At 43.1% G+C, this 27,198-nt stretch overlaps 1 protein-coding gene across 1 annotated transcript in view; it reads right to left on the reverse strand.

The window, feature by feature from the left end:
• LOC106610511 (neurabin-2) overlaps positions 1 to 19,177 on the reverse strand; it is a 31,111-nt gene extending 11,934 nt beyond the window's left edge. The window contains exon 1 of the mRNA XM_014209897.2: positions 17,056 to 19,177. Coding sequence (XP_014065372.1) covers positions 17,056 to 18,519 — 1,464 coding nt within the window. The 5' untranslated portion in view covers positions 18,520 to 19,177. The remainder of the gene's footprint in view (positions 1 to 17,055) is intronic.
• Positions 19,178 to 27,198: the final 8,021 nt, after the last annotated feature.

The following is a 27,198-nucleotide window of genomic DNA, read 5'->3' on the forward strand; positions in this document are numbered from 1 at the left end:
TTTTCACCTGGATTCACCTGGTCAGTCTATGTCATGGAAAGACCAGCTGTTCCTAATGTTTTGTACACTCAGTGGATGTGTGTACATTTTACAAAAAATTGGTTAGAGAGACAAAGTTGGTTCCTGTTTCAGTCATGTCTTTGGTCACGTTCACGTGGGTCAACCAACAATAACCTCCCACAATGCAGGCAGGACATTTCACGTTTACATTTTAGTCATTTAGCAGACACTTTTATCCAGAGTGACTTACAGGAGCAATTAGGGTTAAGTGCCTTGCTCAAGGTCATAGACAGATTTTTCACCTAGTCAGCTCTAGGATTTGAACCAGCAATATTTCGGTTACTGGCCCAACACTCTTAACCGCTAGACTACCGTACGAAGATGATGAAGAACAACTGCAGAAACTTACAGTTGACTGGGGAGGCTGGGGCAGGGCTGGGGCAGGGCTGAGGGAGGCTAGGAGAGGCTGGGGAAGCTGGGGCAGGGCTGAGGGAGGCTAGGGGAGGCTGGGGAAGCTGGGGCAGGGCTGAGGGCAACTAGGGGAGGCTGGCGCTGGGGAGGCTGGGGAGGCCGGGGCAGGGCTGGGGGAGGATACATGCAGCACTGCACTCTCCTGCTGCTCCAGTTGTGACAGATAGTAGGTCACAGTGGCTAACAGATGGCCAGGAACACCCGTCCCTCTGTCCCTGCCTCCCTCTCTGCCACCAGCTGACTGACTGGGATGCCCTATAAAAGCTCTGTGTAGCTAGTAGCTAAACGGGAAACCACGTATTCAAATTCCACAGCAAGTGACAACCACCTTTTTTTTTTACAATGTAGTTTGCCTACCGTGAGTTACTGACAAAATCACACTAATGACTAGGTTGGCACTACAGAGGTATATAGAGGCATGCCTTCTGCCATTTTTTTCCAACAATTACCACAATGGCTCCTTGGCAGCGCCCCAAATGGCACCCTATTCCCTATGGGCCCTGGTCAAAAATAGAGAACTATCTAAGGGATAGGGTGGCATTTGGGACACAGCCCTTGGCTGGGAGGGATGTGGTTGGATAACAGTGTGGGCAAGTGGTTACATCCTCCCAGTAGAAAGCAGTTTACCCTGTTCCTCCTCTTCTTGCTTTCCCAAAAAACAAATGGTGGTGGTGACGGGTTCTATGGTTTCACACAACAGGAGGTGTGGAGGTGGTGGTGACGGGTTCTACGGTTTCACACAACAGGAGGTGTAGAGGTGGTGGTGACGGGTTCTATGGTTTCACACAACAGGAGGTGTGGAGGTGGTGGTGACGGGTTCTATGGTTTCACACAACAGGAGGTGTGGAGGTGGTGGTGACGGGTTCTACGGTTTCACACAACAGGAGGTGTGGAGGTGGTGGTGACGGGTTCTACGGTTTCACAAGTGGTTACATCCTCCCAATAGAAAGCAGTTTACCCTGTTCCTCCTCTTCTTGCTTTCCCAAAAAACAAATGGTGGTGGTGACGGGTTCTATGGTTTCACACAACAGGAGGTGTGGAGGTGGTGGTGACGGGTTCTACGGTTTCACACAACAGGAGGTGTAGAGGTGGTGGTGACGGGTTCTACGGTTTCACACAACAGGAGGTGTAGAGGTGGTGGTGACGGGTTCTACGGTTTCACACAACAGGAGGTGTGGAGGTGGTGGTGACTGGTTCTATGGTTTAACTCAACAGGAGGTGTGGAGGTGGTGGTGACAGGTTCTATGGTTTCACTCAACAGAAATAGCATGCTCCTCTCCACACAGTCTCTCCACAAGCTCTGCTGCTAACCTGTTAACATAACCACAGGGGCTTTTCACACACTTTTATAACACTCTCACTCTCTTCCTATTATATTGATTTTGTTCCATTTAAAAAAATCTTCACTCTCTATACTATTTGCTCTCCCGCATGGGAGAATCAACGGTCCTGACTTCCTGCTCCAGAGGTTCTCCCCTTTGACCTTCTCCTCCAGTGAGTTTTGAAAAGGAGGTGAGAGGACACAAGGAATCAAGGCAATGCAACTGAGATTCTCCCCATGTCAAATTGAAATGGCACTTTGGTAGTTGAAGAAAGCTCAGACTGAACTAAAATTATGGGGTGGAAAGTGGTACCCCATTGGTGAGATGGGGTTGAAAGTGGTACCCCATTGGTGAGATGGGGTGGAAAGTGGTACCCCATTGGTGAGATGGGGTTGAAAGTGGTGCCCCATTGGTGAGATGGGGTTGAAAGTGGTACCCCATTGGTGAGATGGGGTGGAAAGTGAATCCCCATTGGTGAGGTGGTTGTCCCATTGCCATCTTTGCAATAGACTGCCTGTTCTGAACAATCTGCTACTCTCAGTCTCAGAGCGTTTCATGTCATCTGTTGCAATTAACCCACTCAATGTGGGCTAAATTGGTTTCAGAGAGCTGGCATGTGGCATAATGAAACTGCAGCAGCAACAAGCTTAGCACAAAAACAGAGACTTAACGTCCCTCCGAAAATCACTCAGGCTACCACCAACAAACACTCAATCTCCCACTAACTGTCTTGATGACAATCAAACCATAATCAAACTGCAACAAGCTCAGCATGTATAACAGAGACTTAATGTCCCTCCAAGAATTATATAGACTGTCCTTCTGAGGATATAGACGTAACTACAACAAACCCTCAATGCCACTAAGTCTCCTGTTGACAATTTAACCTTAATTAAGCTGCAGCAACAAGCTCAATGTAAGGAAGGGATACCTCCAACAAACACTCAATCACAGTCGGTAAGTATTCGATCGCCACCCCTTCCCCTTGGCCATAACACGTTGATGTGTGCAGATCTGAATGGTCTGGAAGGTATAAGCAGTGTAGTGGTGGAAGTTCCACCATATACAGTTCAAGTCAGAAGTTTACATACACTTTGGTTGGAGTCATTGAAACTCGTTGTTCAACATCTCCCCAAATTTCTTGTTAACAAACTATAGTTTGGCAAGTCGTGCATGACACAAGTAATTTTTCCAACAATTGTGTACAGACAGATTGTTTCACTTATAATTCACTGTATCACAATTCCAGTGGGTCAGAAGTTTAAATACACTAAGTTGGCTGTGCCTTTAAACAACTTGGAAAATTCCAGATAATTATGTCATGGCTTTAGAAGCTTCTGATAGGCTAATTGACATCATTTGAGTCAAATGGAGGTGTACCTATGGATGCATTTCAAGGCCTACCTTCAAACTCAGTGCCTCTTTGCTTGACATCATGGGAAAATGAAAAGAAATCAGCCAAGACCACAGAAATACAATTGTAGACCTCCACAAGTCTAGTTCATCCTTGGGAGCAATTTCCAAGCGCCTGAAGGTACCACGTTCATCTGTACAAACAATAGTACGTAAGCATAAACACCATGGGACCACGCAGCCGTCATACCGCTCAAATAACCTGAAAGGCGCTCAGCAAGGAAGAAGCCACTGCTCCAAACCCGCCATAAAAAAAGCCAGACTACGATTTGCAACTGCACATGGGGACAAAGATCGTACTTTTTGGAGAAATGTCCTCTGGTCTGATGAAACAAAAATAGAACTGTTTGACCATAATGGCCATCGTTATGTTTGGAGGAAAAAGGGGGAGACTTGCAAGCCGAAGAACACCATCCCAACCGTGAAGCACGGGTGTGGCAACATCATGTTGTGGGGGTGCTTTGCTGCAGGAGGGACTGGTGCACTACACAAAATAGATGGCATCATGAGGGAGGAAAATTATGTGGCTATATTGAAGCAACATCAAGACATCAGTCAGGAAGTTTAAGCTTGGTCGCAAATGGGTCTTCCAAATGGACAATGACCCCAAGCACACTTCCAAAGTTGTGGCAAATTGCCTTAAGGACAACAAAGTTGAGGTATTGGAGTGGCCATAACAAAGCCCTGACCTCAATCCTATAGAACATTTTTGGGCAGAACTGAAAAAGTGTGTGCGAGCAAGGAGGCCTACAAACCTGACTCCGTTACACCAGCTCTGTCAGGAGGAATGGGCCAAAATTCACACAACTTATTGTGGGAAGCTTGTGGAAGGCTACTCGAAACGTTTGACCCAAGTTAAACAATTTAAAGGCAATGCTACCAAATACTAATCGAGTATATGTAAACTTCTGACCCACTGGGAATGTGATGAAAGAAATAAAATCTTAAATAAATCATTCTCTCTACAATTATTCTGAGATTTCACATTCTTAAAATAAAGTGATGATCCTAACTGACCTAAGACAGGACATTTTTACTACGACTAAATGTCAGGAATTGCGAAATGTATTTTTTAAATGTATTTGGCTAAGGTGTATGTAAACTCCGACTTCAACTGTAGATCTGCACACATTGAAAGGCCAAAAGTAATGGGTAGGAGTCAATTGGGACTGGACAACCACAAGGCTCCAGACTACAGTGTAAACAGGTTAGACTGACTGGTCTCAGGCCAAAGGGGGAGGTGGATAATTATTCCGAATCCTCTTAATGATAATGAATCCCAGTTCCAGAAGAGAGTCCTGTCCTGCCTGGTCGTGCAGCCATGATGAACGGAGACAGAACCCTGGGATGCATGTGGCCCTACCAGTGGCGACCAGTCAATGAGCCCCACCTGTTTTGAGCCACACCTTAACAAAAAATATATTTTTTGTTATGTTATTTCGGCTTTAATACGTGTCACATATCAGTTTGCAAACAATGTAAAATAAATGTGAGTTAATAAAGCTGCATACAAACATGGTCTCTTTTTTGCTTTCTTAAGTAAGGCAGCTCCAAAATGCAGGTGTTTCAGCCTAGCTCTGTGCTTTTTGTGGTGGTGGGGCAGCCAGCAGAAAATACAGAGCATAGTGGTTGGTAATGTTCTCTAGCTGCACTGTGATTGGCTCAGTGTTCTGTCACTCATGTGGACACTACGTCACCGCAAAATCTACAGGGAGAGCTCAAAAATGCAAGCACCTTGGGAGCTGCAATAGCTTTACATTAGACGTGCATATCCAAAAAGCCTCTAGGTCATTGGCCACAGATACAATTATAATGGACTAATCATGTCAACATCAAACTTAAAAAATCTTAGCTAGCAAGCTAGACAAGCAGTCATCATCATGAATCAAGTCGACAATCTACTGGCAAATCCTTTTCATATGAAAATGAATTAGATATAAAACGTATCGGGGCTCCTCGGCCATTGGATATAAACAACAGACAACAAGTTGGAAATCGCAAATTCAACTAGGAGTGGTTTGGAAGGAATCAGTGGCTAACTTCAAGCGTTCCAAAGCAATCACTAGCCTGCTATTCAGTAGAGAGAGTGTGTGGTCCAAGTCTGGGTTTAAGGGTCTCTTTTCCAAGTTTAAAAGGATAAACATTCACATGCAACACCATGGGCCAGAAATGGTTGAATACATTGGCATGCTGTCAATCCATCATGACTTCTGCTGCATTCACAACAGCTGGAAACTCTAAATTGGGAAATCTCAGACTTCAGTGAGTTCAAGACAACTGGGAACTCGGGAAAAAAAACGAGCTCCGAATGGGGAAAATACATTTTGAATGGTCATTCAAATCGGAATTCCAAGTCGGGAACTCAGGCCTCTTTTTATAGCCCCAACCTGAAGATCACTGACATCATAATTCTATCTTGTTTTTTTTCCAGAGTTCCCAGTTGTCTTGAAAGCACCATAAATCCAGAGAATGCTGGACTTTGATGACAGAGTTTCATGACAAAATTTGCCCACAAGAAGGGCCACCGCGCTACCTTCCTGTTCAAGCAAGCACAGCACAACAAGGTGAGTCAAAAAATGTATTGTATGCTGCTGCATAAATTATGTAATATGCCAGGGAGATACAGTTGAAGTCGGAAGTTTACATACACCTTAGCCAAATACATTTAAACTCAGTTTTTCACAATTCCTGACATTTAATCAGAGTAAAAATTCCCTGTCTTAGGTCAGTTAGGATCACCACTTTATTTTAAGAATATGAAAAGTCAGAATAATAGTAGAGAGAATGATTTATTTCAGATTTTATTTCTTTCATCACATTCCCAGTGGGTCAGAAGTTTACATACACTCAATTAGTATTTGGTAGCATTGCATTTAAATTGTTTAACTTGGGTCAAACGTTTTGGGTAGCCTTCCACAAGCTTCCCACAATAAGTTGTGTGAATTTTGGCCCATTCCTCCTGACAGAGCTGGTGTAACTGAGTCAGGATTGTAGGCCTCCTTGCTCGCACACACTTTTTCAGTTCTGCCCACAAATTTTCTATAGGATTCAGGTCTTGGCTTTGTGATGGCCACTCCAATACCTTGACTTTGTTGTCCTTAAGCCATTTCACCACAACTTTGGAAGTATCCCTGGGGTCTGTTTGAAGGTAGGCCTTGAAATACATCCACAGTTACACCTCCAATTGACTCAAATTATGTCAATTAGCCTAGTCTGTAAACAATTGTTGGAAATATTACTTGTGTCATGCAGAGAGTAGATGTCTTAACCGACTTGCCAAAACTATAGTTTGTTAACATGAAATTTGTGGAGTGGTTGAAAAACAAGTTTTAATGACTCCAACCTAAGTGTATGTAAACTTCCAACTTCAACTGTATACTTTAGCTCAGAAAGTAATACTGGGTGTATGTTGTGTAGCAAGCTGTTAGTAGCCCATGTGCCTCACCCTAATAATTTGGTCCCTTTCCCCTACTGTTCTGACTTGGTGGTGCACATGTCATCATCAAATATTGTTAGAGCTTTCATTGTGTACTTATCTTCATTCAAAGACTCAATCATGGACACTCTTAATGACAGTTGTGGCTGCTTTGCGTGATGTATTGTTGTCTCTACCTTCTTGCCCTTTGTGCTGTTGTCTTTGCCCAATAATGTTTGTACCATGTTGTGTTGCTACCATGTTGTGTTGCTACCATCCTGTCTTGAGCACCGACCATCAAACCAACCATCTCTCCACCCTACCATCCCTCCCTCTGTCCTACTACCCCTTCACCCTTTTATTTTTGCATTATTTTATTTAACCTTTATTTAACTAGGCAAGTCAGTTAAGAACAAATTCTTATTTACAATGACAGCCTAGGAACAGTGGGTTAACTGTCTTGTTCAGGGGCAGAACGACAGATTTTTACCTTGTCAGCTCTGGGATTTGATCTAGCAACCTTTCGGCTACTGGCCCAACGCTCTAACCTCTAGGCTACCCTACTATCCCTCCCTCCTACCATGCCTCCCTTCATCCTACCATTCCACCATCCTACCATCCCTCCCTCCCTCCATCCTATCATTCCTCCATCATACTATCCCTCCATCCTACCATCCAGCCATCCTACCATCCCTACCTCCTACCATCCCTCCATTCCACCATCCCTCCATCCTGTCATCCTCCCTCCATCCTACCATCCCTCCATTCTACCATCCCTCCACCCTACCATCCCTCCACCCTACCATCCCTCCATCCCTTTATTCTGCCACCCCTCCATTATTCCACCACTCCATTATGCCACCCCTCCATTATTCCATCCCTCCATAATTCCACCCCTCCATTATGCCCACCCTCCATTATTCCACCCCTCCATTATGCCACCCCTCCATTATTCCACCCCTCCATTATGGCAACCCTCCATTATTCCACCCCTCCATTATGCCAACCCTCCATTATTCCACCCCTCCATCCTGTCATCCCTCCATTATTCCACCCCTCCCATTATGCCACCCCTCCATTATTCTACCCCTCCATCCTGTCATCCCTCCATTCTGCCACCCCTCCATTATTCCACCCCTCCATTATGGCAACCCTCCATTATTCCAACCCTCCATTATGCCAACCCTCCATTATGTCAACCCTCCATCCTGTCATCCCTCCATTATTCCACCCCTCCATTATGCCACCCCTCCATTATTCCACCCCTCCATTATTCCACCCCTCCATCCTGTCATCCCTCTATTCTGCCACCCCTCCATTATTCCACCCCTCCATCCTGCCACCGCTCCATCCAGCCATCCCTCCTCCAGCCAAGAAAGTGGATGCCTTTGTCATGGTAACGGTTAGGAGCAGAGCATGTGTTTTTGCTGGCAGTGCTGGCTTGGTCAGCACTGTGTCACATTGAGCTTAGCCAAGCCGAGGTGACCCTGGGTGGGCATTAGCACAGCATGATAACAAGGTCAGCCACAGAGCTGAATGACACTACGTATGCATCTCAAATGGCATAGGGAATAGGGTTCCATTTGAGACACAACTCCATATGGGTAAGGAAGGACAACACAGGCATTGGAGAACTGTATGAAGAAGACCAAATGAGGATGTAGCCTACCTGTTGTGCTTACATAAACTATTCCTACTGTACTATATTGGTATTGCACTTTGTCATGGACTAAATGAAGTTGTCAGAAAAGAGAAGTCATCTATTAGTGACTCATTCCCAGAAACCACCAGAAAGCACTAGTGTCCAGCATTACGTAACAAGGTCTGTAGATGCACTAATCTGAGGTAGTGCTCTTCACATATAGACACCACACACAGAGGCTGCATGCAGCAGGACTGTACTGTAGTGTGCATTGAGCTGCGTGGCGCAGCCCATAGAGGCATAGACTGTCTAATACGGTGCAGCCCATAGACTGTATAACAAGGTGCAGCCCATAGACTGTATAACACGGTGCAGCCCATAGACTGTATAACACGGTGCAGCCCATAGACTGTATAACACAGCCCATAGACTGTATTACATGGTGCAGCCCATAGACTGTATAACACGGTGCAGCCCATAGACTGTATAACACGGTGCAGCCCATAGACTGTATAACACGGTGCAGCCCATAGACTGTATAACACGGTGCAGCCCATAGACTGTATAACACGGTGCAGCCCATAGACTGTATAACACGGTGCAGCCCATAGACTGTATAACACGGTGCAGCCCATAGACTGTATAACACGGTGCAGCCCATAGACTGTATAACACGGTGCAGCCCATAGACTGTATAACACGGTGCAGCCCATAGACTGTATAACACGGTGCAGCCCATAGACTGTATTACACGGTGCAGCCCATAGACTGTATAACACGGTGCAGCCCATAGACTGTATAACACGGTGCAGCCCATAGACTGTATAACATGGTGCAGCCCATAGACTGTATAACACGGTGCAGCCCATAGACTGTATAACACGGTGCAGCCCATAGACTGTATAACATGGTGCAGCCCAGCCAGAAAAGAGGAACAGAATGACCTTGTTGATTATCTGCCTGGACCCCATTTCCCCCCCTTCTCGTGGGCAGTGTCTAAGATATGACTGGACAATAGATTCACAGGATAGTACAGTGTGTAAGATATGACTGGCCAATAGATTCATGGTATGGACAGTTTTAGGATAGCTGGCCACATTGTGCTGCATTACATCACCCTGGCTTCCCTGGTATTCCAAGTAAAGACCCTCCATTTTACTAATGCTGCAAATATACTACAATTTCTACCTGCTAAATGGATTTTTAACACATTTCAATATCTAGTCAACAAAGTCTACTGGGCTATAATTGCATCAAATACTATTTTTGTATTCGTTATTTGTTTGAATTGCAGAGAGTGTAAAAAAACGGATGTGTATTTGTGACTGAAGCTAGCATTGACTATGATTATTATGTGCTGTCACTGTGTAGGCTGCAGATATTCATCAGTGAGAGAGGACTGGGGAAGGATGGTCGAGGTGGGACGATATTTGGAGAGGGAGCAAGCCAGGTGAATTCTGTCACTGGTTGACATAGTGGTACAAATTCAAATGAGATTATCTCAACAACAACAAATCTCCCAATCAATATTAGGCTCAATAATTCAAAGCATATTGTACCAGGAGAACAGGAGAGAACAGTTCTGAAATGCAGTGATGTATAAACAGGAAACAACCAAATAAATCAATCAATAAGAAATGAGGAGCTGGAGAGCAGCTTCCTGTGTTTAAAACAAGCAGACAGCCCAAAGGAGAGGCCTGTCTGGAGTGATCACAATGCTGCTATTTTTATCCACTTCTAAAAAAAAAACAGGAGGAGAATGGTGGCAGATAGAGACAGGGAGTGTGAGAAGGAAAGCAGGGTGTTAAAAAGAGTGAACAAAGCCGGTAGTGTGAACTGAACTCTACCAGCGATGCTGTTTGTGCCAGTTTTAGAAGAGAAAAAATATATACATTTGACACAGACCCCAACGGTTGTCACCACAACAACCCCTGTGTGTGGGCGTCTGGGTGAGTGGGAGAGCATGGTTACAATGATGGGGAAGTATTCACAAAAATGGCCAAGCACGAGCACTTCCTTTACCACAGAGAGACAAAAAGAGAGAGAAAGGTACACAGAGATAGAGGTTCACTAGAATCAACACAATTAGACCCAACCAAATCATGAGAAAAACAAAAAGATAATTATTTCTAGTGTGGCAATTAGTTAACAAAAAAACTGAGCAAACTGGAATGTTATTCGGCCTCAAACCGAGAGTACACAGTGGCAGAATAAACTTAAGGAAAGCTTTGACTATGTTCACTTTTTAACTATTTCACTTGCTTTGGCAATGTAAGCATGTGTTTCCCATGCCAATAAAGCCCTTTGAATTGAGAGAGAGAGAGAGAGAGAGAGCAATACAATCCATGCTTCATCTAGATATGTTAGTGCCACTGAATGAATTTAAAATATTGATGGGAGACTGTCACAGAGGAGTGTAAATGCTTTTTTTTAGGCTGGATCATGTTGTGCTGTATTGTTGTATGTTTTAATTATGTCATGTATTGATTGTTGCTGCCTTCTTGGCCAGGTCTCCCTTGAAAAAGAGACTCTGGGTCTCAATGGGCTTTTTCTGGTTAAATAAAGGTAAAAAATGTATAATAAGTTTTCTGACCAGTCCTTGCAGTCATTAAAAACCATGAAATCTTAGCTGCCATATAAAAGGCCTCAATTTGACCTCCCTCCCCGACTCCCATGCATACGCACTATACCCCCAACCATCTAACAAAGGAGACTCTGATACAGTGTGAAGGACTGTGTCAGTGTGAGGGGAGGGGTTGTTCCTGATGACAGACACTGTAGGGTACAGTGTAATAGACAGAAAATATCAAAAAGACTGAGCGACAGTCAGCCGCAAAGCGCTTTGAAATGTATTTCTGTAATGAAAAGCACTATAGATTATTATTACTGTTGTGTCCAGTATTATAAGGAAAGCCCACAGCATAGCCCCACTCTGCGAGAGAGCGAGAGAGAGAGAGAGAGAGAGAGAGAGAGAGAGAGAGAGAGAGACAGAGAGAGAGAGTGAGAGAGAGAGAGAGAGGGGAAACGTTCAACATGAATTGTCATGATAGAGGCCAGAAGTGTCTCATTCACTGCTTGAGCTGGCTTGCTGGCGCTGCATGTGTGACTGTGGGACCTAATAGTATCAAGGCAGGGCTTCTCTCTCTCCTTGTTAATTCTGGAGACCTCAGGGCAATGCAGTGAGACTGAGCTGGGATTGCAAAGAACAGGGTTACATCCCAAATGGCACCCTATTCCCTACATAGTGCACTACTTTTGACCAGAGGCCATTCCCTACACAGTACGCTACTTTTGAACTATGGGCCCTGGTCAAAAGTAATGCTCCCTATAGGGAATAGGTTACCATTTGGGACGCAGACCATGACAGAGCAGGGAGACTGAGACGGGCTAGCAGAGAATCGTACGCTGCTTCTCAGATCCTTACACTTCCCCGTCAGTAGAGAGACACTCTGAATCAACTTCTCTCCTCCTTGCCTGGTTATGGCTTGGCTGTAGTCTCCATCTGATTATGCTGTCTCCAATAGCGTTTGGTGTATGTCTATAATATATACGGATCTTTTTTTACTTGTATTTATTCGGAGCCCAATTAACACCAGGGTCTCATTCACAATGGTGCCCTGAGTACAAATATTTTCACAATCAATAAAACGAACATTCCAAATAAAACAATAATAATTTTTAAAAATACTACAATTTCTACAAATAAACCACTATGATCAATTGAAACAACTGCAATCCTAAATAGTGGATGTGGATTCTGAAATAATTTTTTGCTATATTCTGTCTGTATTATGCATACTCTGGATTGTCTTTACTATGGATTCTGTTTACTGTGAATTATGTATACTGTGGATTATGTATACTGTGGATTCTGCTTACTGTGGATTCTGTTTACTGTGGATTCTGCTTACTGTGGATTCTGCTTACTGTGGATTCTGCTTACTGTGGATTCTGCTTACTGTGGATTCTGTTTAATGTGGATTCTGTTTAATGTGGATTCTGCTTACTTTGGCAGCGCCATTTCACCTACCGTAAATTCCGGACTATAAGCCACAACTTTTTTCCCAGGCTTTGAACCTCGCGGCTTAAACAATGACGCGGCTAATATATGGATTTTTCCCGCTTTCAATTTTTTTTTCTCAAAAAAACACATTCTGTGACGTGCTCAGTTTTTTGGCGGCATGAAGCTTTCATTAGACCAATGAAATTGCCGAACGGGTTAAGGTCAAACAACTTTTTTGTTTACTGTTTAGATTAAATCGAGCGCTCTCAAACTTCCCATCATTCTGATTACGGTAGTCATTTTGTCACCCTCATTATGGCAAAGACACGGAGAAATGCATATGATGCAGCTTTCAAGTTGAAGGCGATTGATCTGGCTGTTGGAAAAGGAAATAGAGCTGCTGCACGGGAGCTTGGTCTTAATGAGTCGATGATAAGACGTTGGAAACAGCAGCGTGAGGAATTGACTCAGTGCAAAAAGACAACTAAAGCTTACTGCTAATTTTTTATTTTTTGTTAAAAGCCGTGTTTCGTTAAAGCCTATTTATTTTTGTTACAAGCCGTGTTTCGTTAAAGCCTATTTATTTTTGTTACAAGCCGTGTTTCGTTAAAGCCTGTGTAAAGTTCATTTGTTTCAATGTACCGGTAGGCACCTGCGGCTTATAGACATGTGCGGCTTATTTATGTTCAAAATAATATTTTTTTTAAAATTCAGTGGATGCGGCTTATATTCAGGTGCACTTAATAATCTGGAAATTACGGTAATCAAATTCTGGGTAAATGCATACACAGACCAAAATCCCACTAATTTATCTTGCCTGCATTTGTATACCCAAGGTTTTGGTATATCTGAAAGCGGTAGGAGGTTAAAAAAAAACAACAACAAATAAAACATGGAAAAATAAAAGCCACCTAAAGACTTTGTCATGATTCCTGCATTTTCACAGACCTTGTAACCAAAATACAGGTGTCAGGTCAGTGTGAATGGTTGTCTCCTTCTCTATAGGTATCAGGTCAGTGTGAATGGTTGTCTCCTTCTCTATAGGTATCAGGTCAGTGTGAATGGTTGTCTCCTTCTCTATAGGTATCAGGTCAGTGTGAATGGTTGTCTCCTTCTCTATAGGTATCAGGTCAGTCTGAATGGTTGTCTCCTTCTCTATAGGTATCAGGTCAGTGTGAATGGTTGTCTCCTTCTCTATAGGTATCAGGTCAGTCTGAATGGTTGTCTCCTTCTCTATAGGTATCAGGTCAGTGTGAATGGTTGTCTCCTTCTCTATAGGTATCAGGTCAGTGTGAATGGTTGTCTCCTTCTCTATAGGTATCAGGTCAGTGTGAATGGTTGTCTCCTTCTCTATAGGTATCAGGTCAGTCTGAATGGTTGTCTCCTTCTCTATAGGTATCAGGTCAGTGTGAATGGTTCTCTGTTTTTTTGCAGGTAAATCATTAACACTTCCATTGTTCCACTTCCACTTCATTAACACCTCCCTATTTTGAACTGTAAACAGCCCCCATGGTTTAACAACAACCACCACCCTTCCAAATGTCCAAGTTACCCACTGATATGTAGAAAGGGGTCTACCTGCACATAAGTGGTAACTAAGGGGTTGTTTGAAAGATGGTCATGTAAAGATTGCCTTAGATTTTTTACAGGTAACATACCACACCTTCCGTTTGAAATGAGTATAAATGTCATTGGCAAATAAAGGTAATTATGCCAGGTGTGAATGTTCTAGCATATGCCTAGCTAACCAGATTGAATACAATGGGAACCCCATCCACAGTGGATAGCCCATCAGCAGGAAATGAAGCATGCTGGTTCTGGATAATGGAGGCTACAGCCATATCAGGGCTACTTCTCTACCATGCTGAGAGAAAAATCCTTAATATGACTTCTCCTCATCTAGTGATGTACATTAACTTACTTAAAGCACATGAGCATGAACCAACCACCAACCAGCCCATATAAACCAACCACTTATTCTTCTTTGGAGTTTAATGGCAGTTTGCAAAACATATTTGTAGGTGCATTACTGCCACCCATATAAAACCAACCACTGCACAACTGTTGACCTTTTATAAACCCAGACAGTCAGAATATGCCAACACACAATAAAAGAGCAGCTATGCTAATTATTCTGCCTCTTTGTTCCTCCCTAACAATTATTTACAGAGTAGAGAGAGTGTGTAAAGACAGCGAGTAGAGAGAGAGAAATAGTAGAGAGAGGGAGAATGAGAGTAAAGAGAGAGAGTAGATAGAGAGATAGAGAAAAAAAGTAGAGAGAGGGAGGGAGAGTAGATAGCGAGATAGAGAGAGAGATAGTAGAGAGAGAGAGAGATATATAGTAGAGAGAGAGACAGAGAGATAGTAGAGAGAGAGAGAGTAGAGAGAGATAGTAGAGAGAGAGAGAGAGATAGTAGAGAGAGAGATAGTAGAGAGAGAGAGTAGAGAGAGAGAGAGAGAGAGAGAGAGAGAGCGAGCGAGAGAGAGCGAGAGAGAGATAGTAGAGCGAGAGAGCGAGAGAGAGATAGTAGAGCGAGAGAGCGAGAGAGAGATAGTAGAGCGAGAGAGCGAGAGAGAGATAGTAGAGCGAGAGAGTGAGAGAGAGAGAGAGAGAGAGAGAGAAGGACCTGGGCCCTGACAGTAAATCTCAATAAGACAAAATAATGGTGTTCCAAAAAAGGTCCAGTTGCCAGGACTACAAATACATATTCCATCGAGTTACCGTTGCCCTAGAGCACACAAAAACTTTACATACCTCGGCCTAAACATCAGCGCCACAGGTAACTTCCACAAAGCAGTGAACGATCTCAGAGACAAGGCAAGAAGGGCCTTCTATGCCATCAAAAGGAACATACAATTTGACATACCAATTAGGATCTGGCAAAAAATACTTGAATCAGTTATAGAATCTATTGCCCTTTATGGTTGTGAGGTCTGGGGTCTGCTCACCAACCAAGAATTCACAAAATGGGAAAAACACTAAATTGAAACTCTACATGAAGAATTGTGCTAAAATAATGCATGCAGAGTAGAATTGGGACGATACTCGCTAATTATCCAAAATCCAGAAGAGAGCCGTTAAATTATACAACAACCTAAAAGGAAGCGAATCCCAAACCTTCCATAACAAAGCCATCACTTACAGAGAGATGAACCTGGAGAAGAGTCCCCTAAGCTAGCTGGTCCTGGGGCTCTGTTCACAAACACAAACAGACCCCACAGAGCCCCAGGACGCAACCCAATTAGACCCAACAAAATTGAGAAAACAAAAAGAGAATTATTTGACACTTTGGAAAGAATTAACAAAAAAACTGAGCAAACTAGAATGCTATTTGGCCCTAAACAGAGAGTACACAGTGGCAGAATACCTGACCACTGTGACTGACTCAAACTTAAGGAAAGCTTTGACTATGTACAGACTCAGTGAGAATTGCTATTAAGGGAGGCCGCCGTAGGCAGACCTGGCTCTCAAGAGAAGACAGGCTATGTGCACACTGTGCACAAAATGAGGTGGAAACTGAGATGCATTTCCTAACCTCCTGCCCAATAGGGAAATAGGGGATACCTAGTCAGTTGTACAACTGAATGCCTTCAACTGAAATGTGTCTTCCGCATTTAACCCAACCCCTCTGAATTAGAGAGGTGCGGGGGCCTGCCGTAATCGATATCCATGTCTTCGGCGCCCGGGGAACAGTGGGTTAACTGCCTTGCTCAGGCAGAACGACAGATGTCTTGTCAGCTCGGGGATTCGATCCAGCAACCTTTCGGTTACTGGCCCAACATTCTAACCACTAAATGTATGACCATATTAGAGACACATATTTCCCTCAGATTACTTGGACCCACAAAGAATTCTAAATCAAATCCAATAATGATAAACTCTCATATCTACTGGGTGAAATACCACAGTGTGCCATCACAGCAGAAAGTTGTGTGACATGTTGCTACAAGAAAAGGGCAACCAGTGAAGAACAAACATCATCGTAAAAACAACCCATATTTATGTTGATATATTTTGCCTTTTGTACTTGAACATCGTTACAACACTGTATATAGACATAATATGACATTTGAAATGTCTTTTCTTATTTTGGAACTTTTGAGTGTAATGTTTATTGGCAGAGGGAGGGGAGTGGGGAAATTACTAGGCATATAATCTATGGCTTGAAGGAAATCTGTGGTAGGGCCACACTACATAAGGACTGGTTGTAAAGATGGAGACATATGAAATCTGTGGTAGGGCCACACTACATAAGGACTGGTTGTAAAGATGGAGACATATCAAATCTGTGGTAGGGCCACACTACATAAGGACTGGTTGTTAAGATGGAGACATATGAAATCTGTGGTAGGGCCACACTACATAAGGACTGGTTGTTAAGATGGAGACATATGAAATCTGTGGTAGGGCCACACTACATAAGGACTGGTTGTAAAGATGGAGACATATGAAATCTGTGGTAGGGCCACACTACATAAGGACTGGTTGTAAAGATGGAGACATATGAAGTACTAAATATAATTGAATACAGCGCGTGTGTGGATGTGTGCGTGTGTGTGTGTGTGCGTGTGTGTGGGTGCGTGTATGGGTGTGTGTGCGTGTGTGTATGGGTCCATGTGTGGGTGGGTGTGTGTGGGTGTGTGCCGGTGCGTGTGTGTTTGTATGTGTGTGTGTGTATGTATGTGTGTGTGTGTGTGTATATATAGTGTGTGTGTGTGTGTGTGTGTATATATGTGTATGTATGCAGGTGTGTGAGTGGGTGTTTATTCTATTAGAGTGTGAACTCACCTTGATAGGCCCCGTGCTGAAGCAGATCTTCCGGCTAGGTGGAGGGTCCTCCTCTTCAGGCAGCCCAGGTTTCTCATGACAGCTGGACTCGGGCTCGTATGGCTCATCTTCATCCTCCTCCTCTTCCTGCTGGCTCCCTCCAGAGTCCTCCCCCACTGCGCTGTACATTCTGATAGCCACCTGTTCTCCCACTGACTGATCCTCCTTTACAGTCCTCTCTTCCCCCTCCTCTGCTGTACCCCCCTGGCCCATCTCTCCATCTCCACCCTGCCTCCCCCTCTCACTGCTTGTGCCCTTGGGAGAGGTCTCCCTTACCTGGGCCTCTCTCTCTGTACTGTTCTCTCCATTCTCCAGAGAGAAGTGGTGGATGTCAGATTTAACTATGGTGCTGCTGGGCTCCAGGTCACCAGAACGATCCTCAGACTGGCCCTCAATTTTGGCCTGGGACCCAGAGTCTGGCCCAGTCTTATCCCGGCCCTCTCTGGGCTCAGGGAGTGTGGGGCCACTGTGCCCTCCATTCTTCCCTCCGCTTTGGCCATCGGAAGTGGAGGAGGATGAGGCCCTGAGGCTTCTGGGAGGTCCATCCTGGTCCCTCTGGCTGCGGCCCCAACCCCCTTCCTCCTCCTGACTGGTTGGTGGGAGGGCAGAAGCACGGTTCGCCCTCTTAGATATGATTTTGGAGTTGAGCTGCACCCCCACCTTGGTGCTGACCCCCCGGGAGGGCAGCGGAGGTGTGGAGGACAGGCGATGCAGGTTGTTGCGGAGCTCTGAGGCCCGTTCGAAGACAGCGCTGAGCTGGGAGACGGTGGGGGACACGGCCTCGGTGGTGTCCAGGCTGTCCAGGGACTCTGTGCTGCCATTGAACCGCGCCACCACGTCCAGCCTGCCATCCTGGATGCCCAGGCCCGAGGTCTGCTCTGTTTTCAGCAGGACCCGGTTGGTGGCAGCAGCCTGCTTCTCCCGCTCCAGCTGCTGGGCCGCCTTCTGTTGTTCGAAAATCTTCCGTGTCTCCTGCAACTTGGAGTAGCTGGGTGATGAAGCTTGGAGAGCCTGCCCATTCTCCGCTTTGGCATTAGGGTCGAACCGGTTAACCCGCTCTGAGACAGTGGATCCCAGCTTCAGCAAGGCGCTGTGGTCCACATTCTCATTCAGGCTACCGGCTCTGGGGAGGGAGAGACGCACCCTCTCAGTAGTCTTCTCTGGGTCCTCCCCTCCCTCCCTGCAGGGAGATGTGCTCCCTGGGCCTTGCATCTGCTGGAACATGTTCTTGATACGGTGAACATTGGAGCCATAACTCCTGCGGCCGCGGTGCCCTTCCTGCATATGATCGCCTTTCGCAGCATTGTCCTTGGCAGGCCTCAGCGCCTGCATCCCCGCCTCGTATGCGTTCCGGTGCGGGGATGGGCTCCTCAGCGTCGAACCGGAGCCGGTGCTTTTAGAAGATGAGGAATCGGTCTTCATCATGATCAGTCAAGCATCACAACCGCTGCTCAGCAACGACATCTTTCCCTTTCCTTTCCTCGGTTGTCAGCACAAATTGGTCCGTTCTCACCGACAGTCAATTATGTTGGGGAGTCGGTGAGCCTATGTGCCGTGCCGACTAGAACTGAATAGCAGAAGAGAATTTAAAAAACGACGGTATTGTTTTAGGCTGCGTGCATCCAGTGTTTTCCCATGGAAATTGAAAACGATTCATTAGTCATTAAAACGCCAACCTGACCAAAAACCCGGATAAAATGCGCTGGTTACAAAAACATCACTGCAGAAAACTGGAACAGTAACCTAATGAACGCTGGATTTGCCACTGACGAAAGATTTATTCCGTTTAATCCCTTTTCACAAGCAGCAGCATCATTTTGATCTCTTGATTTTCTGAGCTGCTGATTAATGCCACTGTGTCCTCTTCGCTCGCGTAAAACGGTCCGTGCTATCCGGGTTCCTTGGGACGTCCCAACTCTGGAATTACATCGTTGAAGTTTACATTTTAAATGGTAAGGGTTAGGTAAGGGTTATGGTTAAATTAGGGTTTAGGGAATGGACGTCTCAAGGATCCCGTATAGCATTTACCAACGTTAACGCTGCTGAGAATCGGGCGCAACGGGGTCATAGCGCCGGTCGTATCACTGGTCCTCTACATTTTAATTCCTACACCTGGAATATTAACCTAGTGATAATCAATATATTTGTGAGGCCTACTTCATACACACGTTTTATATCATTAAAATTATGATATCAAATAGACGAGCCAAATAAACATAAATCTACTTGATTCTAAAAATTAGGGCACTTTAGGACTCTGAGGAAATCAAAACCCGAGTGCGTCAGGTTAGTGTCCGTTTAAGATCGTCGCATCCTGCTTCCACTACCTGTCTGGCCTACAAGTTTGATAATACAATGTTATACAATGTTTTAGCAGTGAGAGACATTGTGACATTCTTGTGAGGGCGTAGGGTAGACTATTTCCTCAGCTTCACCATAAAACCTTACCATGTTGGTTTGTAGGCTCTTCAATTGTAGGCTATGTCGCCTAGTCTGGTTCTGCATCTCATGCGCTCCATACCGTGTCCATCCAATGCGTTTTCCCTAGCTACGAATAAAGACTGTAAATTAGCTATATCTCAGAATATGTAGGCAGATAAGGTTTAACATAACGATCAGAAAAAAAATATAACATATAATATAAAATCCCAGTGATGGGGCAGACATTTTGATCGAGAGACCTTTAGAAAATATGTACTTTTTCTCTAACACTAAACATACAAATATGTATTTTACAGTTATAAGGAAGGTGAAATCTTACAGTTAGTCGTTTTATAAATTGATTATACTATATTTACAAAAAAATAGAAGTCATTTCAAGCCTCATTCATGCCGTTTAGTTGAATAGGAAATACATCATCATGAGTACTTGAGTTTGGGTCCTAAAAAATGACTACACCTCCGCTTGTTTACAACTGTTTTTTACAAGAAAGGTGAGATTTGAACCTTTCTTGGAGTATGCTTTGGTTGTGTTTCAGATTATTTTGTTCCCAATAGATAATGAAATGGTAAATAATGTATTGTGACATTTTGAAGTGACTTTTTTTGTAAGTAGTAATATATGTTTCTAAACACTAATACATCATGTGGATGCTACCATGATTACGGATAGTCCTGAATGAATCGTGAATAAGGATGAGTGAGAAACTTAGAGTCACAAATATCATACCCCTGCAAAAATGCTAACCTCCCCTGTTATTGTAATGTTTAGATGTAATCACACCTCAAAACAAGATGGCAGACTGGACAGGCTGATTTATTTTAACAGTCAAGTTTAGTCAATGACAACAAGCTGATTTTTATTTACATTGATCACTTATCCTATATATATCAAATGATCATTTGTGTTTTACAATAGATATTTTAGAGAACTTACCAGTGATTAAATAGTTTTATAGTAAGAACAATATTGTGCTGCCAGTATATATGCTGATGTCAGATGGCAGTATGTATGTCAAGTGTATTATATGCCATAAGGCTGAGTAGTGGTGTGGACACGGTGTTTAAGTGCCAATCAGTTCACTGCCCGAGTTCCATGTTATTTGTAACCTCATGTAAATGTAGCCTATCAAATAGTGATATCCTTTGGTGCTTGTGTTCCTATCTACTTGTACACAGTGTGTGTGGCCAGTGTGCTGGTGGTCAAGGCAGATATCAAGGATTATGCCCTTGTGGGAGCTATTTGTGTTCCAGCTGTAGAGAGAGATTGTCCAGAATGAATTTGAACCCTTCCTGAAACACTATGGTTAGGCGGAGATTAAGTCGCCTCTTTAAAAACAGCAGAACCTGAAGTTTGTGATTAGACCTTTAATGATTGACCAACAGCAACAACGTAATGCATTCCCAATGAACAGATAAATGTTGATTTTAATTTCTTCACATTATTTAATTTAAAGCTTCATTACATGTACAGGTGTGTCACAACTGACATTCATGCAGACTGCAGTGATCATCACTTACATAACATTTACATTTGAATCATTTAGCAGACACTCGTATCTAGAACGACTTACAGCAAATTGGTAGGTGTCTAAACTCTCTCACTCTCCCATTCTGAAAAGCAGGGTGGGTCTACAATAATCCCATGCTATTTATGTGCAACATGCAGTCCTTCCCAGCTGGCTTCGTTTTACCCAGAGGCACCCCATGATAATGGCTTCCTCTACGGCACCCCGCTGACCCAGGGAGAGAGTATGATAGAAGTACAGAGTACAGACTCATCAACTAGGGGCCCCATATAGCACCCTATTCCCTACATAGTGCACTACTTTTGACCGTAGCCAGGCTGAGGAATAGGGTGCCATTTGGGACACAGACACTGTGTCATGAGGATCTAGTTTAAAACTTAACTCAGTTGAAATATGATTCTGCACTAAAACATGTGAAACATATTTGAAGCATGAATTGCATAAAGGATATTTCTGGGCACAGTATGGAACCTGTAACTGTGTAAGGATAAGGGTAAAACATCTCTCCATTTCTCTTTCCATTTCAGATCACAGTGACTAACAAACAGAGCTATGACACATTCAGAGGCAGACTGTTCATAATGATTGGCCCTCCAGGTATTTGTATTTATTATGGATCCCCATTAGTTCCTGCCAGGGCAGCAGCTACTCTTCCAGCAGATACTCTTCCAGCAGATACTCTTCCAGGGGTGAAGGCAGTTATACAATGAAGGCAGTTATACAATTTTAAAAACATTACAATATATTCATAACAGATTTCACAACACACTAAGTGTGTGCCCTCAGGCCCCTACTCCAGTACCACTTAGCTACATCCCAAAATCCATGTGTACGTGTGTGTATAGTGCGTATGTTATCGTGTGTGTATGCGCCTATGTTTGTGTTGCTTCACAGTCCCCGCTGTTCCATAAGGTGTATTTTTATGTTTTTTAAAATCTGATTCTACTGCTTGCATTAGTTACTTGATGTGGAATAGAGTTCCATGTAGTCATACTGTGCGCCTCCCATATTCTGTTCTGGACATGGGGTGTGTGAAGAGACCTCTGGTGGTATGTCTTGTGGGGTATGCATGGGTGTCTGAGCTGTGTGCTAGTCGTTTAAACAGACAGCTAGGTGTTTTCAACTTATTTCCCTCATTAAAATGCAAATCAATTTATAACATTTTTGACATGCATTTTTCTGGATTTTTTTGTTGTTGTTATTCTGTCTCGCACTGTTCAAATAAACCTACCATTAAAATTATAGACTGATAATTTCTTTGTCAGTGGGCAAACGTACAAAATCAGCAGGGGATCAAATACTTTTTCCCCTCACTGTATGTGCACACTGCCACCAAAATGAGGTGGAAACTGAGCTGCACTTCCTAATCTCATGCCCTATGTATGACCATATTAGAGACACATATTTCCCTCAGATTACACAGATCCAAAGAATTAGAAAACAAACCCAATTTTGAAAAACTCCCATATCTACTGGGTGAAATACCACAGTGTGCCATCACAGCAGCAAGATGTGTGACCTGTTGCAACCAGATAAGGGCAAACAGTGAAGAACAAACTACATTGTAAATACAACCCATATTTATGTTTATTTATTTCCCCTATTTGCACATCGTTACAAAACTGTATATAGACATAATGACATGTTAAGATGTGTTTCCCATGCCAATAAAGCCATTAAATTGGAGAGAGAGAGAGAAAGACAAAGTGAGAAAGAGAGAAAAAGAGAAAGGAGAGAGGAAGACAGGAAGAGAGAGCACAATATTCCACTTGGATTATGATATTTGGTCTATACCACCACCTAGTGGATCAACTTCAAAGTGTACCACTAAATTCCAAGTCAGGTATACAGTGCATTCAGACCCCTTGACTTTTTTCACATTTTGCTACGTTAATCCTTATTCTAAAATGGATTAAATATATTTTCCCTCGTCAATCTACACACAATACCCCATTATAACAAAGTAAAAACTTGCACATTTATTTAAAATAAATACAACTGAAAATCACATTTACATAATTATTCAGACCCTTTACTCAGTACTTTGTTGAAACACCTTTGGCAGTGATTACAGGCTCGAGTCTTCTTGGGTATGATGCTACAAGCTTGGCTCACCTGTATTTCAGGAGTTTCTCCCATTCTTCTCTGCAGATCCTCTCAAGCTCTGTCACGTTGGATGAGGAGGGTTGCTACACAGCTATTTTCAGGTCTCTCCAGAGATATTCGATTGGGTTCAAGTCCAGACTCTGGCTGAGCCACTCAAGGACATTCAAGACTTGTCCCGAAGCCACTCCTGCGTTGTCTTGGCAGTGTGCTTAGGGTCGTTGTCCTGTTGGAAGGTGAACCTTTGCCCAGTCTATGGTCCTGAGATCTCTTGAGCAGGTTTTCATCAAGGATCTCTCTGTACTTTGTGCCATTCATCTTTCCCTAAACCCTGACTAGTCTTCCAGTTCCTGCCGCTGAAAAAAAAAAACAAAGCATGATGCTGCCACCACCATGCTTCAACATAGGGATGGTGCCAGGTTTCCTCCAGACGTGAAGCTTGCCATTCAGTGACGCTTGCCAAAGAGTTCAATCTTGGTTTCATCAGACCAGAGAATATTGTTTCTCATGGTCTGAGAGTCTTTAGATGCCTTTTGGAAAACTCCAAACTGGCTGTCCTGTGCCTTTTACTGAGGAGTGACTTCCGTCTGGCCACTACCATAACGGCCTGATTGGTGGAGTGCTGCAGAGATGGTTGTCCTTCTGGAAGGTTCTCCCATCTCCACAGAGGAACTCTGGAGCTCTGTCAGAGTGACCATTGGGTTCTTTGTCATCTCCCTGACAAAGGCCCTTCTTCCCTGATTCCTTAGTTTGGCTGGGCGGCCAGCTCTAGGATGAGTCTCGGTGGTTCCAAATTTCTTCCATTTAAGAATGATGGAGGCCACTGTGTCCTTGGGGACCTTCAATGCTGCAGAAATATATTGGTACCCTTCCCCAAATCTGTGCCAATCCTGTCTTTGAGCTCTACGGACAATTCCTTCAACCTCATGGCTTGGTTTTTGCTCTGACATGCTTTGTCAACTGGGGGACCTTATATAGACAGGTGTGTGCTTTCCAAATTATTTCCAATCAATTGAATTTACCACAGGTGGACTGCAATCAAGTTGTAGAAACATCTCAAGAATGATCAATGGAAACAGTATGCACCTGAGCTCAATTTCGAGTCTCATAGCAAATGGTTTGAATACTTATGTAAATAAGGTGTTTCTGTTTTTCATTTTATTATACATTTTCAAACATTTGTAAAAAACTGTTTTCGCTTTGCATTTATAGGGTATTGTGTGTAGATTGATGAGGAAAACATGTAATTTAATTCGCTATTCTATCTCACACGGTCACACACAGTATCTGCGCATGTGAATGCATTCGCTTCAGCGTGGTAGCCAGGGCACCAAAACAGCTGAGAGGTTGATCCTTGCACTTCAACATTCTTATGGGGGAATTAATCGCCATTTTATGCACTTTTCTCTCTATATGTATTCTGATGCAAGGAAACGATGAATAAGGTCATGCGAACCTGCCGGTTACAAGAGGGAAAATCATCTACTTCACTTTTTCCTATAGAAATAACACAATTCTCCATGCACTGTAATTTACAACTTGTTTAGAGCTATTGATAAGAGCTAGGTAAATGAGTAATCCGTTTGGATAAGGGAATTGTAAATATAAATGACCATTGTTTTTTAAAATCTATTTTACCTTATAATTGCTGGAGACAAATGTGAAACCAGTCATATGGCAGAAAAACTGAATCATATCAACATATCAACGTTCCCATTGTAAAGTTGATGAAATGCTGTGCCATTGTGTATAATTTAAATTGTACAGCCCTTTAACTTGCAGTGTTGGGCACTCTCGAATGTCTTAATTATAATCTACCCCCACGTTCTCCGTTTCCTGTTTCTATCATGTTAAATATTAGCCACTATCATTATCGACTGTCAGTAGACTTAATAACCACACATACTCAACTACCAACTACCAGTTCCCTTCAGATGGTGTAGCCTACATTATCATTCCATTTAATTACATTGTATTGTTAACCTTCATTTGCATCCTCTGTAAACGCCGTCACGGCCGTGTGGTTGTTGCTGAGGATCATTAGTAACACTTGATAATAAAAAATAAAAAAAGACATGTAGGCTAACTGAATGTTATAAAGCAGAGTGGAGACCAAGCCTTAACCGCTTGATCCCGACCCGACGAATGTCGTACTACTTGGCTGTCATCACTCAGTCCCATGGATAGTGCAGGCAATAGACCAGGGTATATCCTACTATTGTACACTATTCTCCCTCTTTATAATTCTTTTACACTTATCTTCCAACATTATTAACATGGGTTAAAGAACTGAATGTGGCGATTTTCAGAATGAATCGTTTTTTTCTCCTTTGGTGTGTAAAGGCTCTCCAGACCTGTTTTTTAAATGATTCATAAATACTTTCCTAAACCTTTTCTCATTGCTATTAAATTCAACCATAATGGTCAATTCTTAATTTGTTTTAGCAGGGAAAGCATTTTTTTAACCATATCATTGGTAGGCATATAGCCTACATGTAGTGGTAGAATGTTTCTTAAATAATATATTCCATGTTTTTTTCTAACTAAAACCCCTAACCGACTCCATTATTGTTTTAATGGTAATCTCTATCACCAAATAGCCTGTGTAATAATTATGTAATTACCAAGTAATAACATTTGTCCAAAGATTTCTGATTAATTAGAGGAGCGCTGCCAATGACGTGCCTAGTACTTAACATACTACTATCAAAGAGAAGCAATTTAGGAACACAATAAAAAAAAGAAAAGCACAATAAATAGCCTACTAATTACAGGGTAACCACACAGAGGCATCATCGACTTTTATCCACTTCATCCACGTCGTCTTTAGGAAGATCTTTAGGAAGTAAAATGGCAGAATAAAAACTCCGCGTGTCATCTGCGCTTAATTTCCCCCCCAAAAAATACGTAAGATCTATAAAAGGACATTGTAAATTTAGTAGAATCGCATCCACATAATCCACACGTTTCAGCATGTCTTCTTTTTGTGACTGGATTTGTGGATGTGTAGCGCCAAGCCTGGTTTGGAGGATATCCTTCTGGAATGGAACTGGCCGGAAGTCTACTGCCTGAAACGAAAACACGTAGACCTGCAGTGGGTAGACCACAGACCCGTGTGAGGTAGACAGACAGTAGCCCTCACAGTAGCCTAGTCTAATTCAGAACTGTTCCACCGAAAACCTCCAGGGTTCAGTACAAGGCTACATTACTAATTCTAGGATCCCAACAAAACGGTGACAAGGCTCAGATGCTCCAATCAAAATGTGTGACTGGAGATGGTCATGTATATTATGGTCAACTCATATGTATTTTTGCAATTACTGTGTCATTGGAAATTAGGACCACTGGACATTTAGAAAATGATTTGTTTTTTTCAACCAAACCAACTAGAGTGTTTGTACTATGTTTTGTGCTGCTACAATGTTGTGTTGCTGCCATGTTGTGTTGCTAACATGCTCTGTTTTTATCTGTTGCTGCCATGCTGTGTTGTTGTCTTAGGTCTCTCTTTATGTAGTGTTGTGGTGTCTCTCTTGTCGAGATGTGTGTTTTGTCCTATATTTTTATTTTATTTTTAATCCCAGCCCCCATCCCCGCAGGGGGCCTTTTGCCTCCTGGAGGCCGTCATTGTAAATAAGAATGTGTTCTTAACTGACTTGCCTAGTTAAATGAAGGTTAAATAAATGTCACTTGTTATCCCAAATGCTCCTTACCAATGTGATCTATGTCCTACAAGTCCCACTCATCAGGGTTTGAGTCAGTTGTAATAACTAGGGCTACGTTGGTTAATGCCTCAATATTATGTTTCCCAAGAACGGGACCAACATTGGCTTCTTTGAAGTTATGTGTTTGACTATAAGCCTACAATATTAGATTTGAATGAAAGTTAAACTTTTATGTTATTTGGGAGATTATTTTATCAGTTGCCCAAAAATAAACTATAAAACATAACATTTTTATAATCAGCCACGGTCGCTGAGTTGTCTGTCGGTTTGATGTGAGCTGAATGGAGAAAACCAAGGGGACATGTCAAACA

The sequence above is a fragment of the Salmo salar genome, chromosome ssa01 (genome assembly GCF_905237065.1).
Source record: "Salmo salar chromosome ssa01, Ssal_v3.1, whole genome shotgun sequence".
NCBI lineage: Eukaryota > Metazoa > Chordata > Actinopteri > Salmoniformes > Salmonidae > Salmo > Salmo salar.